This window comes from Rhopalosiphum padi, chromosome 2 (genome assembly GCF_020882245.1).
Source record: "Rhopalosiphum padi isolate XX-2018 chromosome 2, ASM2088224v1, whole genome shotgun sequence".
In the NCBI taxonomy this organism is placed as follows: Eukaryota; Metazoa; Arthropoda; class Insecta; order Hemiptera; family Aphididae; genus Rhopalosiphum; species Rhopalosiphum padi.
In genome coordinates, this window is record NC_083598.1 from 79654935 (window position 1) to 79673644 (window position 18710).

At 26.3% G+C, this 18710-nt stretch overlaps 1 protein-coding gene across 1 annotated transcript in view; it reads left to right on the forward strand.

Moving 5' to 3' along the window:
• The window catches only part of LOC132921441 (allatostatins), a 30282-nt gene extending 16253 nt beyond the window's left edge, over window positions 1–14029 (forward strand). The window contains exons 2-3 of the mRNA XM_060984479.1: window positions 9651–10118; window positions 12929–14029. Coding sequence (XP_060840462.1) covers window positions 9657–10118; window positions 12929–13270 — 804 coding nt within the window. The 5' untranslated portion in view covers window positions 9651–9656 and the 3' untranslated portion in view covers window positions 13271–14029. The remainder of the gene's footprint in view (window positions 1–9650; window positions 10119–12928) is intronic.
• The last annotated feature ends 4681 nt before the right edge of the window (window positions 14030–18710 follow it).

Sequence of the window (18710 nt, forward strand, 5' to 3'; positions counted from 1 at the left end):
AGTTCAAAATGTAGTAATGAGTTTTATTTTCTCATTAATTATGCCTACTTTATATAATCTATTAAAAAAAAAGACTTCAATATCGAATATATAAAATTGAAAGCAATAATATTATGAATTGGGTACCTGAAAACGTGCAACATATTATGAGAAACAAGCAATTGATTTAATTTTTGTCTTTTTTTTTTTAATATATAATCCATGCATAACTTTAAATCTACAAGTAGGTACTACAAGACACTATATGAAACAGTTTACTGACCCAAAAAGGGTTTTCTGAAAAGTACATTTAATAATATAACTTTTAGTATAGCTATTATTGTAGATATAACTGTATTCTTTCAATGCATATAATAAATTGCTAATGTATATACAATTTTAACGCGTCTAGCATGATTTATTATATATAGTTTTATTTATTAGACATCTATTTTAAAAATTGTTATATAATATATCTAAACATATAATATGTAAGTAAAAAAACATTTACTTTTAAAAACTGATTGTCTGTTATTAATAAATGATTATACAAGTTATTTGTTTTAAATTACAGTAACTAACTTTGATATCCCAGATTGGAACCGAGTCATAGTTAACTATTTACTACTCAAATAGTTGACTACTCATCAATTTAAGGCTCTATCACGGTTCTTATATAATTTATATATTCACACCACAACTGTGAAAGCGAATACTACTATTCCCATTATTTACTAATTAATTGCAGAGCTTTTAATTATCACGGTCTTGAATTGTATACAAATTGATAAAATTTTATATATTTTTATTGTAATATTTATTCTGCAGTTTCATTTTAACAATAAATTATACAACAACATTAAATTAACATAATTTAGATTTTAGACTACTATACGTTTGATTTATTTAAAGCCTTAACAAGAAAAACATATTTATGAACCACGAGGACTATATTTGTAAAAGTTATTATTAAGTAAATTTATACTTTACTATCATTATGAGAAAGGGTTGACTTTACACAAGGAATATGATTCATATTCGAAAAGACCATTGTGTTAAAATAAAAACAAACAAAAGATCTATTATTTATCCGTAAGCAAATATAAGAAAAACACATTAAGGGTATAATGTAAAATTTTATATTCTTTACGTAATATCATAATATCACAAAAAAATTGTATTTAAAGATTTAAGAAGTTACTTGAATACATCCAAAAAAAAAACTTTTTAGAATAATTTTGAAAGTACATACTTACTTTAAGTACCTAGAAAAATACAAATATACTTATAATATTATACTTACATACATTCAGTTTTCATAATTTCATACCATTTTCTGTAAATTAATCGAGAAAAATAAAAAATCATAAAAAAAATTTCTTACAATCAATTTATAATTAGATTTTATTTTAGTAACAAATAATATAATTTAATATACATGGATGTAACATTATATTATAATATCTAATAATAAAATATTATGAGCAATATCGAACAAACATTTTATAATATAATATAATATATATATATACATATTTATTTTTTTTTATTCATAGTTTAAAATGTATAGACAATAATTCTATCAAAAAGTCGAATAATTTAACATAGGTATTATTTAAGATAAGTAAGTGTGGGCTGACTAATTAGGTGAAACCAAAAGATGTATTAAACGATCTAGATAATACAGAATACTTTGAAAAATTTTCGAAATCAATTGCTATTTATAACGGATTTTATGAATTTGATAAATCATTTATTAATTGTCCGTTGTTATGTTGAATGCATTTAATTATAACTCAAAATTAAGTTCAGTATTCAAAAACGTCTACCTATCTACTAGTTAAAAAATATTAGTTTAAAAAATTGGGTGGAAGTATTAATTACCTTGTAGTACCTAATTATTTAAAATTATTATTGTTACGCGTACAAAAAAATCGAAATTATCTATCATTTTTATGGAGTTTGATGCAGACGATACAGTTTTAATTATTACATATAATAAACGAGTTGGTCATAAAAAAATATATGTAAATAGTATACAATTTTACTAATTTAAATAAAATAGGTACCATAGTTGTTCCAATTTTATAACCATTTTTTTCATTTATGAAAACATGATTTAATCTAGCTATCTTAATATGTATTTTTAGTACAATTAGAGATTTTGAGTGAAGCAATAAATTTATTTATTTTTATATAATCTTGAGACATTTTTTGCGTAGTAAAATGATTTGATTTTCGAATGTGTTGTTTCTGGTAACAAATTAGATTCAATTGGCACTTTGGGATTCAAAAGTAAAAATTCTTTATACGTTCTTTTAAAAATAACCGAGAAAAAAGTAGGAAAAACTGAAATTTTAGTGGGAAACCAGTATTCGCAAACCCGATATTGTTTTATGGTGTTACTAAAAAACGAATAATAGTATATAGATACTTCAAAGTTTCACAAAATGCTTATATTATTATTTCTTATTCGTGATAAAATTTTCTAATTATTTTAACTCATATTGAACTATTTATGGCCAGTTGAAAATTTTGAACTTATATCAATAATTTTCGATAAAATATCTTTGCTACATATGTTAATAATTTGGACGAAATAAAATATTAAAATTAAGGCGCCGCGGGCTTGACGAAGATTACGTCAGATCCATTTTTATTTTATAGTTGTAAGAGACTCATCATGTATTGTCATGGAAATGATTTTATATAATTTTCTTGTTGTTATTGTATAAGAAACCATTTAAACTGTGGTGAAAAGTAATACATACTATCGTGGTTCCCACCTCAATTATGATACCACAAGGAAAATATATATTAAAAACCAAGACTAACGGTTTTAGTTATTTTACATATAATATTATATTATATTTTATATATGCAATGACATTTTCAAATATAATGTTCTTAGTAAAATAATTAATCCAACTTATACTGTTTCACTAATATTTAAATAAATCATTTTAGTAGCATTATAAAATATATGTATCATAACATTTAGGTACTTTTGTATTTAGACTGACAGAGGCCGTCTTCAGAATCATTTTTCGTATACAATGGTTTATCATAGGTCTTATTTAACAATAAGGTCAACTCGATCATAGTGATTACTTATTTTCTTATTTTTTAATTACCAATTTATTATCTAAAATTAAAAATAATGCACATTAAAACAACTAATAAGGTGAATATTGATAAGATACTTGATATTTATATTTAAAACCCATATTATTACCATTTGTGTACCATTCAAATAAAATACTTGCAGTTGTTTGTTAGTTTTAATTTCAATTTTTAATGTAATATATTTTCCCTGATATTTTTTCACTTAAACATATAAATATGCAATTACCATGATTAAAAAATAACTAATTAATACTACAATATCTTTCAGTATTTACTTTTAAAGTAACTCATATTCAATATTCTAATTCGAAATTTACTAAGACTTTATAAAAAAAATATATTCATTTTAACTAATGAGTATAATTTGCTAATGACAATTTCAATGTTTAAAAATTGTTTTTATTCCAACTTAAATATTAAAATGTATTGTATGTTTTTTGAATATAATTAATTATTTAATAAAAATTGCATACATTCCACATCGATATTTTTCGGGTGTTCAATATATTACAATAAGAGGTAATTACAAATAATAAGAGTAATGCAAAAAACGACTACACAGTCTAAAATAATAATTAATATATACATCAAACATATAATATTAAGAACATTTTTCGTCTGCCTCTTTAAATTGTTTAGTAAAAAAAGCGATTTTGTGAGATTTAAAATGAGAGTTTTATGCTGCTGGAAAAAGCAGAGAACGTAACGAGGAGGCGTTTTTCACAGGCCATCAGTAAGGCCATAAATTATTTCAGTGTAAACGTTTTTCGTCAGATTAACATTTCAATTTCTCGTTTATGTGTTGTCTGATAAAAATTGTGGCGAAAAAAACATAAAATTATGTTTACCATAAAACTCTTCTTTTTAATACTTCTTTGGCAGTCGTGTGGGATTGAACGTTGATTAAAACAGTTTTTTCGAGTTTGGTTTCGATTTAAATAAATTTATAAATAATAGCTGGTAATGATACACAAATAATATTTCGTATTTATTTTATAAGTTATAAACAATGTAAATCAGATATTAACTAAAATTATTAAATAGATCGCTTAATTGTTGTTACATATGCCTAAATACCATTGAAATAAGTATAGGTGTGATAGGAGCTTTATACACGAATTTCAAAATAAATAATATAATGTAATATAGTAAAAATTACGTCTAATAAAAATATATAATAAATTAAAGTATTATAAAAGTTTTTTAATACTACTCAATTTTATTTTGTTAAAGTTTGATTTTTAGTATAATGTATATTATAATAACAAACACATAAACAACGATCTAACTACAGTCCATTTTTAAAAAGGAAAACTTTATTATTAAACTAATAAGAAATAAAATCATCAATGATAATTTTATTATTATTTACTTTTTCTTACATGACGAAGAAAAACTTTAGATCAAAATTCCATTACAAATTATTGATTTCATTTTTAATTCGTGCTCCTTTTAAAATCAGTTTTCATCCAACTCTCAAACACCTCTCTGACTATAAAACTATATATTAATAGCTTAATAGTATATAGAATATATCATGTAAACACTGGTAGGTTAATATAATATATTTGATTAGGCAAATATTATGCCATCACACTTTATGTACCCATTATACCCTATTTAGGTATCGATAAATAAGATCTGTAAAAGTAAGAATGTAGTATTTCGTAAATAAGTCATAAATATAATATAAAACCAAATTTTAATTTAAGACATTTTAGGTTTCGATTAATTATTAAATAGGAGATTAACATGAAACCAAATATTAGGGTGCTTATTTGGATAAATAATTTATAATACCTTTGAATTATTAATGATTTATAAGTATATATAAAGCAGTATATAGTACCGTTAACAATATCCTTAACACGAATAACAAATTATATTTTATGTAATAATATTTATCTACGTAGAAAAAATAAAGTTAATTTTATATTATGCTAAGATTCAAATTTTTTTTATTTAACAGATAAATATTGAATTATTGGTGCCTATTATTCAATCTCGATTTTAAACAAAGATAATTTAAATTTTAAATTTTAAATTTACGTAATTGTGTAGCCGCGTTTTTTGAAACTTGTTAATGGTTGAATAACGTCTATCAAAAATGATGAACAATAAAAAAATAAATATGACTTGCGATTTCCATCGTATTGTGTTTATCTTGGATTTGCACGTTTTGTTCAGTGATTGTTTCGCTTCAATGATGGTGTAGACCAATCAACCATAATGACGTATTGAAGATAAATCCTTTCCAAATGTTATAACTTTTGCCTTGGTTGAGACAAAACTTCACAATATCTCTGATTATGGTTTTGGTTAATTCTAACAGATAATCAGAAAAGTTTTAAAACAGTATAATAAAATTGTAGGTAGGTACTTTAAATATTAACAATAGTGATACAAAATGTAAACAATACGTTAAGCAATATTATACAACTTTTTAGTTTAATAAAACTCCTCAATTGAATATTTTTGAAATAAATGTTTTAATTTTTATAGTTGACAAAATATATTCATGTATATATTAAGTCCGTCAAAAATGTCTAAATATTTAAACCTAAAACCTCTTATCTCATCTATAATAATTATAAAACATATTATTTACAGTTTGGTAGTTGTATATAATATTATTATCATAAAATATAAGCTAGGTATTCGCCTATTTAAAATAACTATTTTTTATGATACAAATTTAACAAAACATAAAAATTGATTTCTTACATTCAATGTGTCGCGTAGAATGTACTTTAATATTAGCTTAAGACATAATTTATGAAATAAAGTGAACATGCATTTCAAAATATTAGTCAACAAATTTTTATCTAATCTTTCACTGTAGATCACTGATTCCATTATCCATAGTTCCATATGGGGACAGTCATATAAATAAATAATTTTAATGACAACTTACTTACACGCATTCTGCTTCAATTTTCATTTTACAGCTTAATGTATAAAAAATATACTTATAAATTATTTAATTCCACAGCATTTTCAATAATTTTTTGTAGAAATTATATTATTCTAAATGTATGTACATAATTGAAATAAACAAATAACAAAATAATACTCTTACCTCTTATATATTAAACTAATAATATTATAATGTAACAATTTAATATTAATATTATTTAATGGTTGAAAATGCTGGTAAATTTATATTATGAAACTAAGATCTTGCAATACTATGAGTACAATATATAATACAAATTCACTGTGACATAATAAATGCATATTTCCTTTCTGTATGTACCTAAAGGATGCCGTAACTACTTTTACCAGTTATACCCTTATCACCTCACCAATTATTTCGGTTGACATTGTCTTAACGATGTATATTATTTAAACGTTCTTACTAAATTATAAAAAAGAACCGACGTACCTAATTGGCGCTTTGATGCCAACCGCAGAAATCAGTAATATACTAAAAACAAAAAACAAAAGCAAACTATTTTAAAATTTAACAAATGTGAGTGAAAATATTAGTTATTAGATTAAATTATATAAAATAAAATCTACCGTAAACATAATATTAAATTATAATAATTTATGTTTATTAACATATTATGAATATGAGTATAGACAAGTATTATAGTAAATATTAATCAGTTAAAGTATTCACCAATATAGTACTGGTTGCTAATATTGTCATTCAATTATTTGATATTGTCATTAGTATTAATGTTAAAATAATATTAATAAAACATATTGATAAATTGCTAGTGGTTATATGAATTCTGTTTGACATATATCGCATGTACATTATACGTAGTTTATCAAAGCTGTTTGACAAGAAAAAAAATCATCAAGAAATCAGTACAAAATATACAAATGTCGTATTTGCACTTTCCCCGAAAGCAAATCGTTTCGATCTAACTGAAACATACACCGTAAGTTTGTATTTTATGGTCTATTTTCAAACTTATCATTTCAATTGTCGTGTAGTTTTCTACTGTGTTATTTTTTTCTCTTGTTTATTACTCATGTCGAGTAACCAAAAAATAATATGACTTTGCGGTAGTGGCTTTATATATATACATGTACATTATTTTTATACGACACCTCATCATTTATCCGTCTGGCATCAAGAAAAAACATGTTTTTGCTACTCCCTCTCGGGAAAAACATATTCGCCAACTGCACATAATATGAGCCACCTATACATTCACTTTTTTTCCGCGATTTTTAACGCTATCCGCCGTAAGATGTTCGACAATATCAAAATTAATGTCAACAAGTGATAAGGACATCGCAGCATTTAGCGATGACTATAATTAATTTCTACCGTGGTGGATAGTCGTAGCAAAGTTAATTTATTCTGTTCGCCTGTTTAAACACCCCCAAGGGACCATTTTCCATATAAGCATTATTTTCCGGACCGATAACAATAAAGAACTAATGAAACTTCATTGTCTTCTCCTATTCAACGGGTTCTGTTTGTCGACTGATAATAATTTCCAATATAAACATCACAAATTCAATGGCCTTATAGCCATAAAAAATAAACACTATTACGTTTTCTTCGTAATAATGAAAAATGTGATGATTTTTTTTACTTATAAACATTTTAACTTTTCGACATGGTAAATGTATTGGTTACAAAGCAAAACATTTTAGTTAAAACGATTGTAGAATGTTACTAGTATGTAAAAATTATTATAAAATTTTACAATATAAATAATTTATTTAATTTATTTCAATTATAATAGGTAAGTACAATAAAAACAAGAATCATACAGTGAAATATACTCATATTCTTATTAAAATTAATTAAATATGAAATAATATTATAATTCATTAATGATTGAAATTAATTAATTAATTCTTAAATTATATTGTATATTTTTACCATATGTTTAAGTATCATTATAATTTCAACTTAAGTAACCCAAATCCAAAATTAAACGAAATTGTGTAAATTATCTTTTAAACTTGTGTGTAATAAAATTATCAAGATAACCCTCTTTTTAACAGAAATTTTTATGTACATTTTTCCTCGCTGAAAACATTTTCTTTTAAGCTATACACCACACATATAAAAGATATTTTTTATTCAACGACTAAAATACATATAAAATGGGTTATGGGCGGAATAATAATGGAAACACTTTGGTAAAAATAACGAATTCTAAAACTATGGCATGAATACATTTTTTAAAGATTTTTTCTCATTATACATTTTATTTTAAAAACCAACGAAAAAACTATACAAAATATGAGATTTATAAATATTCCCTTTCATTTAATCGTTTAATAATAAACTTAAAACTTCAATAGTGAATAACACTTTATGTTCTTCCGATTAACAATAAAAAAAACTTAGAGTTTTTTATAGTGCAAGAAAATATTTTATAATATGTATATATCTGCATAAGCAGACTAATAATACATATACTAGAATATTATTCTATTTACAGTCGATAATTTTCTTTTTATTTATTTGCAAAATGTATCTATTTCAATAGGAAAATGGTTATATAAATAACTTGAAAAAAGTATGTTAAAGTAAAAATAAAACTTTTTTAATAATTTTATTAAAATAAAATTCCAAAAGTAAAAAAAAAATTATATTGAATAAATTTATATATATTTTAGACAGAAACTCAATTTTAAACGTTAGTATAAATATGCATTATCTAAAGATACTTATTTGATTAAACAAAACACTTATTAGCTTATAGTCTTATACATTTAAAAATCACTAAGCATATTAAAACTAACCTGACATAACATAATCTAATATACTAGTATATTAATGAAATCATTATCAATAATACAATATGAAATGATCAACATATTTTGATTATAATAATGATTACTGATTTTGCATTAGAATATATCATTTCTTCATTTCTTATATCTGTATAATTATTTATTTATATCGCATTCTAAATTGCATAATTTTTTTGGTATATGTAACAATATTATGAATGTATAACCTAGATATTTTCATACGTTTTAGAATCTCGTGCTGAATAATTAAACATTATTACCTATCAATTATAATAAATCTTTTAAGAATTCAAATAAATGTATGGTTTCTTTTTTATTTAAACGTTAAATACTAAAAACCTATGTGTTAATTTTTTTTTTTTTTTTTCGTATGGCGTATGTAGTTCGGGAGTAAGCCCGGCGCCTGATTGGCAGAATTTTTAATGGGGCACCCGTAGGTTTCTGCCATGCCCCGGGGTGGGGGGATGGCAAGCACTTGTTCTCCGGACACCGTGACTTACCCGGAGAAAAATGCCGCCCAGTGGCCGAGGATCGAACCGGATCCAGCTGCTCCGCAGCCGACGAATTAGACCGCTCGGCCACCCCGTCCCCCATGTGTTAATACAAATAGTTAATTAGCAAGTTAATTTTTAATCCAGTATAAAATAATTCAACTGAAATTAATTATGCATAATTCATATTTTATTTTATATTATTTTTTTTTTTTTACGAACTGTAGTCCATCAACGTGTTAAAAATAAAACTAATATTATTGAAGTCAAACTATAGAATCAAGAATTGAATTTAAATTATAATTTTTTTTTTTTTAGGACAAAATGCATCATAGTTGTTGCATGTGGATTTTAGTAATCGCAACAGCGGTATGGACGGATGCTATCACAGGACACGAGGACAAAGTGGGGATTAAAAGTCAACAGGCGCAGCAACAGCAACAATCCGATATCATGCAAACAATGGTGGACGCCGGCGATCATCAGACAATGCATATGACGTCTCCGGCAGAGAGTTATTTCAATGATCCACTGGGTCCGTTGGGCTATTTGGCCAAGCGTGCGCACAAGCAATACGGATTTGGACTGGGCAAACGCCTTTACCGGCAGTATGAGTTCGGGTTGGGCAAAAGGTCAGCGTCAAAGCAGTACGGATTCGGTCTGGGTAAACGGGCTGCACTTAAGCAGTACGAATTCGGCTTAGGAAAACGGGCTTCGCCAACCTTCTATAGTTTTGGTCTGGGACGGCGGGCTTCGCCACAATACAGTTTTGGACTCGGAAAACGGGTGAGATCATAAGACATTGTAAATAGCTTCTTTTTTTTTAATATGAAATACAATACATTATAGATTTATTAATTTGGCATGAAATAAACAAAAGAGTGGATGACCCCAATGATCGTTTAATAACACAGGAAAAATTATGAATACCTATATGCGTCTTAAATTTTATTTTCAAAAACTGAACTTATTTGATTTGTGCGATTTTGTTTTTAATCTTAACTTAGTCAGTATTATAATATATAAAAATGGATTTCTAAAACCTTTAAATTATATGATAAATGAGTAAATTCGAAGAGATACAAAAACTTTGAATTAAATGCATTTTAAACTGTAATCGGAAAAATACCAAATTTATAAATAATAAATAGGTATTTCATTTATTTTTTTTATTTTTTTACAACTGTTCGTCAATATCAAAATACAAATTTGATAGCCGTCAATGATTATTTTCAGTTATATAAAAATTCGAATGACATACATAGTGTCCTGATTCAAACGATGTATCACCTATAGGCTGTAGGTATAACACTGTAAAAAAAATTAATTTACTCGTATAGTTAAAATTATTCAACAAAACAAATTAGTTTATTTACATTTTTTAGGTTGGGCAAAGGGTGAATTTTTTTACTAATTTATGCATTAACAAATGAGAACGTTTAATAAAAGTATGCTAACTAGTTCAATTATCATTGTGACCACGATATACATAAACTGTACAATGTGCATGATACTTATAATACTGGTCGATAATCACAATTGATCTTTTACCTTAATAAACATTACTCGTTAGTCGTTATAACATATAGGTATTTTCTGGTAAATATGTACTAAAAACATTAATAACAAGATTTCTACATTTTATTTTTCATTTTTTTACTAACGTTTTTTACATAATTTGATATGTTATTAGATATCTCAATGTAGTTTATACGAGCTTATTTAGACTAATATGATGACTTCATTGTCATCGAATATGTTCTATGCGTGGATCCAGTAAAACGTATAATGCTTTGAAAATAATTTAAGTTGGTATAACAGAATAAAAATAGGTTTACTTTAACCAAAGTTAATTAAAATGTTTAACCTATCATTTTTTTTTAAATAAGATAAAATGTAATGTTTGAGTTATTTTTATTTCTACAATTATATTTGAAACGCTTTTCGTTGAATTAATTAGTTTTGTGGATCTTAAAAGTGACAGGAAGAGAAAATTGAATCGTTTTTTGATTAAAATTTCAATTAAATGTTTTGCGGTAGTAATTTTACACCTTAATCGTTCGACCATTAATTTGCAGCTGAAAATAAAATAAATAAAAATATAATATAATTTAATCATACAACTCTTGAAAATTTATTGATAATTAATATTAATAATAATTACGGTTTAATTTATTACAAATTTCATTTATAGTAAATTTATTAAGGAGCACAAATATTAAATCACTAAAACTACATACTGACAGACTGTATAATGTATATACAAACATAATTTAGTATTAGACATATGTTGTATTAAAGGCCGTCATAACTCTATAATATAGTACGTAATAAGTAATAACTTACTTTGATGCAGTGGCCTTTCAGCACGAATACCACGATATACCATATTTTATAACAGCATATAATATAACGTGCATCGTACTTTTATGGACGTTTTTATCATCATAGAGTGACGCCCTGCCACTAGTGCCACTATAATGTATTAGTATATTATTTAGTTAATAATTACATCAGAACTCCGTTTTCACCCACACTATTCTGTATAATTTGGGATTAAAAACTAAACTAACTACCTATTTACATCATAACTGATTTTATTTTTTTATTTTTTGGTACAAGGTGTTTATAATATTGGTTGTTAATCGTGACCACTTCATTATTCATTTTCATTATATTTGCGTACTTACGAAAAACTGAAAAACAATTTTGAATACAAATGCAATGTACTTGTGTACAATGATTTACAAGTAAAAATAAACAAAATATACGACGAATACGAGACCGAAAAGAAGGAATACAATGAATATATTATTATAAAAACCAAACTATATAGCAGCTACAGACATTATTATACATATAGAACGACAATAATATTATTCTAAATAATGAATACAAACCCGGTTTAAGGAGAAGGTAGTAGGGGGTAGCTAGAGATACGATTGATCTAATGATGCGAGTATATGGGATAAGAATTCTGAGAACAGATTTGGATTTGTCGCAGTGTACCTACTCGAAGTCGACTTTCTCACGTCTTTGGTATTTTATGTCTAAGGTTACATTGTCAGATTTAAAATTTTTTTTCTATTCTCTTTGATGTGACTTAAAAATATAAAATAAAAATGTGAAAGAATCGATCTCGAGTAGATCAAATGAAAAGTTTCAAATCTTTATCGCGGTATTATTAAATACGTGGGCATAGGTATAACGCGTCAGGCAAATCATCGCTTCACCCCCTCCCCCACCTAACTTTATTTTTATTTTTTCATCTCTAAGCCTTCGTCAGTGGAATCAATCCGGACCCGGTCGAATTCGAATAATAATAATATCTTATATTATCATAATATTTATAACGTAAGGCTATTTAAAATTGTATCATATACATATATATATATATATATATATATATATAAGGTGTAACAAGACTATTTGACAAACTTCCATTACAAATATTACTATATTTGCTAAATAGTCCTGTTACACTCTGTATATATGTATATATATATAGCCAGGTATTATAGGTAACCATTTAATATAATGTGACTATATTATCATTATATACCGTGGCCGTGTCTGATATTATATGTGGTCAACAGGTGTCGCACCCGTCATTCTTAAATGTGGACGATCGGGATTCGGACTACACGTACAACGACTTGTCGGAGGAGAGGAAGAGGACGGCGGACGATATGGGTCACGGCCAGCGGTTCGCCTTCGGTCTGGGCAAACGAGGTGCGGGGGCGGAATGGGAAGACGGCGACGGTGAAGGCGACGACGCGGCGCCCATCTGGCACCCGGCCGTCAGGCGGGCTCGTCTGCAGTACGGTTTCGGGCTGGGAAAAAGGGCTGACCGCGACTATGACGCCGCTGCCGGTACGGATTACGCGGAAACGCTACAATTGGCCGACGACGTCGCCGCCGCTGACATCAACAACTAAGAGAAATAACAAATTTTCGCCCAAACACACACACACACAAACACAAACACACAGACATACATATATATACAAACGAACAGTCGTAAACGTATTATAGGTGGAGATTATTTTTTTGGGGGGGAGGGGATCACGGAGACTTAGCTTACCGATACAATTTTTTTTTTTTTTTGATTTTAACGTTTGACAAATATTGTTATTTTACGACATATAATACGGGAACGATCTGTTATTCTGTTAAAATATAATATTATATAGTAATCGTAGCTACGGCCCGACTTCCCGACCCGTCTCGTCCTGGAAATGAAAATGATTTATTTTATCAAAAATATTCGAAAACAACTAAACGGTTCAACATGTTTTTTGGTGTTTTTGTTGTTATTGAAATATTATAATGTATTTGATCATTGTTAACTTTCATTAAAATAATGACGTGTTGTATGTATCAATGTCAATCATCACGGTTGATTGCATAATACAACCAATCGCCAATCGGTAATATACCTATAATAAGAAAGGGAACACAGGCATTTGAAAAATAATAGTTCGCGTATTTGTTTGCCTTTTTAAATGAATGATTTGTTCAAAAATATAAAATAAAATAAGCTCTCCTGAAATCCAATCGAATCTCCACCTATGAAACATTTACAGTCATGCATAATATTTTATAAAAATCAGAATCTACACGCAACTCGCAGAAACGTATTATTAAAAACATTAAGAAATAAATTACAACAATAAAGAAAACAGACCGAAGATTTATTTATGATTTGTTTTTCTTACAGTGCCAAATTATAATTATATAATAATAATAATAATCTAACATAATAATAATATTATATTGTGTGTGATTTTACACACGTAAAACTTCCGTTTGCTTATTATTATTAATACGATTATTTAATATAGTGTAAGATTATGTCTATAGCTGTTTGCGATTTATGATATTATATAATATGACGTGGATTTTACAGATGGATTATATCTAATGGGTTAAAGTTACTTGTATAATAGATATAGTCATCCATACACCAATAATCGATTTTTATGTAGTGAAAATTGTACGTTTCTAAATCACCTATCCACGATACCGCATGCCTACTGCACTTTTAGTACGCGCTTCCCCGGGTCCGTTGTTTTGCATAATTTGAACGCGATACCACCTCGAACGTATAGGTACAGTGGCAGGTATTATTATTTTAGTGGTCATTATTATAGACGGGATGTCATTCGATTTTAGTATTAACAATGGTGATCGTAGTTGAGTCAATTTGAACGAAATAGACATAATATATGTTTAGATGTGAGTATATATTATCCTATTATATACTCCTAAAGTCCTAACCATTGATGTTATTTTCTCTCTACTATATTATTTTTCCAAGTCCAACCGATGTCTTGTCCCCAACAATCAATGAAAAGTCAAAGTCAAATACGAAAAATTCAAATAAAGTTCGTTTTTTTCTTTATACAAAATATTCTGATGTCACCGCAGTAATATGGTTAGTGAATTACATTTTATTTTTTTCTTCTTTATATTAATACGTCATTGTTACATTTATTTATACATGACCTATTGACATTGTAAAATATGCAAAATTCAGATGTAAAATTTATCATATAAAGATCTTAACGTTAATTCTACAACTAATAAATATATATATATATATATATATATATAATCATATTATACGTACATATAAATATAAAATATAGTATTATAAATCTAATGGTCTAATCGCTTTAAATATAACAGTTCAAAAATAAATTATATACTATTAATTTATATTTAATTATTAAACTATAGTAACAATTAATCTACTTATATCTAGTGTTTTAAAATTTCATGAAATACAATTTTGAAATATTTCAAATCTGTGAAATATTTCAGTATTTTAATACAATTATTATATATATACCTACATATACTTATAACTTATATTATAAATATATGCTTATATTTAGTCACAAAGATAGTACCATCATTGCATCGTTAACGACGATAAGCCATTCCTAGGAAAAAACAGGTTTCGCTATAAATAGTCGAAAAAAAGATCTTAGTTTAAATAATTTTCGAGTATTGTCGACCACGACACTCGTTGCACTAAATATTCATATCAATGATTAAAGCTACAACTTATGGACTAAATTATTATTAATTAATAAATAATTATGATCAATATTTTATTTAAAAAAATTTTAATGTTTTAAAATATCCCAAAATATTAATAAATTTCACATAACAACTACTGTGTATTAAAGTTCAGATGAATACCTACTATTATTTATATTGTTTACTATTCAATTTATACCCGTTTTTTTATTAAAATCATCATACAATTCTTATTATAATTTTATTGTAAAAATTGGTTTTTCTGTTTCTTAATTATTATGGTGTTAAACAAATATTACATAATATTTTAAACATTTTCAATATACGAATGGAAACTTTAAAGATGGCTGACGGTTGCTCGTTCGATCTGCACCGCTACTCGCAAATCTCAGTACAAATTAACAAAAATTAACAAATTAATAATTCGGGTTATTGTTTAAAATTTAAAAATTAAAAACAACGGTAAAACACCACTTTTTTAAAACGATATAAGGTGGAGCTTGGTATAATATAATATTATAATGTAGTAAACAGTCAACATATTTAGGTATACATAACAGTAAGTACTCCAAAAAATTAGAACATAATATTACTTATTAGTGAAGATTTAAAATTTTTCAAATATTGCTTAGACATTTTTAAATAACAATCATAAAACTGAAAAGTTTGCTGAAAAATTCTAAAAATATCATTGATAATATATGATAGAAATTAGTCTTCGCATGTTCAACGGTACGTCAACGGATCGGTACGATCGTCATGTATACAGAGAAGAAAAGAACATAAAATATTAAAGTAATATTATTAACTACTAAAACATATTTATGTATACTCAGTGTCATACCTACTACAGACTACTACTTAGTGGCGACATAAACGACCGACAAGCACAAAGTTAATTAATTGGTACACGAAACCCACCAAATTGCCAAAAAAAAACACATCTGCCTAAAATTGTATTTTGCTAAAGGTACAATTAAAGCTAGCTACGGCAATGTAAATGCAAAATCGCCAGAATTGTACATAATAGAAATAAATTTAATTAACAAATAAATACATACCTACCTAATTAAAATAATAAAATAAACTCTAATAAAACGCGTACATGCGTTTAGTTGTTGTATGACGTTCAAAATCGTGATAAATATATATACTAATATTATGACAATGGTTATTTTTCAATAAAACAACGGAAATAATAATTTAACTAATAAATGAGATATAATTAGCTTATAGTAAAACACTGATTCGTATATAAAAAAAAAATTAGTACTTACATATTATAATGAAATAATATATAATTCATTTACTACACCGAGATACTTTTAATGAACTCACGATCTAAGATATAATATTATACATACCTGATGGCTAAGGAAAGACGTAAAATTGCATACAAATGACAACTGTGAAGACTTGTGTAAGGTTTCCATTTAGAGAAGATATAAAAGTGTCTTTGTTCACTACGAAACTTTTCCTTTTTAACCATTGTAGTGTGGAGTACATTTTCCATATATAATATATCCATTATAAAAAGGCTATAAAAAAAACGAATTTATTAAACACAAACCAGCATGTACATGATATTCAATAAAAAAATGTATTGATAAACACAATGCAAGTATCTTGCATAAAATGTACTTAGAATATTCCGAACAGATAAACAACTTGTTATAATAGGTAATAGTTTAATGAATAGTAATGATATATTATATATATAAAGAGAGATATAGAGTGTGTGTGTGTGTGTGTGTGTGTGTGTGTGTGTGTGTGTATGTGTGTTAATTTAATGAAGTCAAAGCGTACTCGCTATAATGGTACAATGAATTTTGAAATTTTGTTTCTATCTTCAAAATCTGAATGTATTCGAATTATTTTTACAATATTATCGTGAACGTGGAAATAAACACTAGAATAATATTTTTTACAAAATTCTCTTATGAATCGAGGTGGTGTGACATCGTTTTTACGGTTGTCATGTGTTTTTCACGCTCGAGTCACCAACTAAAACAAAAAAATTATTTGACACATCGATTTGTACGAGAACACTGCAAGATAAACAGTGGTGAAATGTATTTCTTGTTATTTAATATTATATGATTAATTCAAATAGTCATACGTTCTACAGTTATAAAAATAATAAAATAATAATAAAATTAGAATTAACAGATTTTTAAATGATCGAATTTACTATCATAAATTTAAGTTACATTATGGTTTAGCATTTAGGTGTTTAATAAAATATGGTGACTTTTATACGTAATATCATAAGTTAGAGATAAAAGAAATCAACTGTTTTTTATACTAAAATTCAAGTTTTTGGTTATCGCAGTCACATAATTATTTTAACTCGATAAGATAAACATTTTATTTGGTACTTATTATAAGTATAATATTAAATTGTTATCAATAATATTGAATTCGCCGTTCTCCATACATAATAATAATATTGGTAATTAGTTATTTTTATTAAACCTTAGCCCAACACTTGCCATTGAATATTTTCGATTTATTTTTATTTAAATTTTGAATAACGGAGTACAATAACGTTGATTGTGTAGATATATGGTTAGGTTAAGTGTATCGAAATTAAAAAGAATCTTATTGAACTACTTTGTAGATAAAAAATGATTTTCATAATAAATTGTAATTGATTTATTGAATATGACTATTTTACATTTGTTTATGTAAACTACTGTCTTAATGAATCATGAATGTTAAATGATAACAAATACATTTCGCCATTGTTTATCTTGTAGAGACCTCATACAAATCGTTATGTCATGTCTTTTTTTCGAGCGTGAAAAACGAACGACAAGCTCAAAAACTTTCAAAAAAAATCTTCAATGAGTCACCAAAATTAATACGCTTATACTACTGACCTTAGTCATTTCAGTAACGACAGAAACACTCAGTATATATGTATACCGTGTGTTCAATTTTAAAGGTAACAGGAAATATTTCAAACGCATGACCTTTAATTTAATTCGGGTTTTTTTTACAGGGTTCAGGACATATAAATACATATGTTTTTAATAAATTTAAATTTTTAACTCCATTTCATCTCCCATTCTGTTTATCCTATACTCGGCAGACCAACCCATAACACATCATACTTCTGTTGCGGATTTCGCGGACGACAAAGTTATTTACACCTCACATGAAAACCCTCTAACTGTTGGTTATAACCTACAAACTCATTTAGATCACATGTCGTCCTGGTACACAAAATGGAAAATAAAAATTAATCACACTAAATCGTCTCATTTAACCTTTACCTTAAAACAAGGAGCTGTACCACCTATCACTTTAAATGGTCTTGTCATCCCA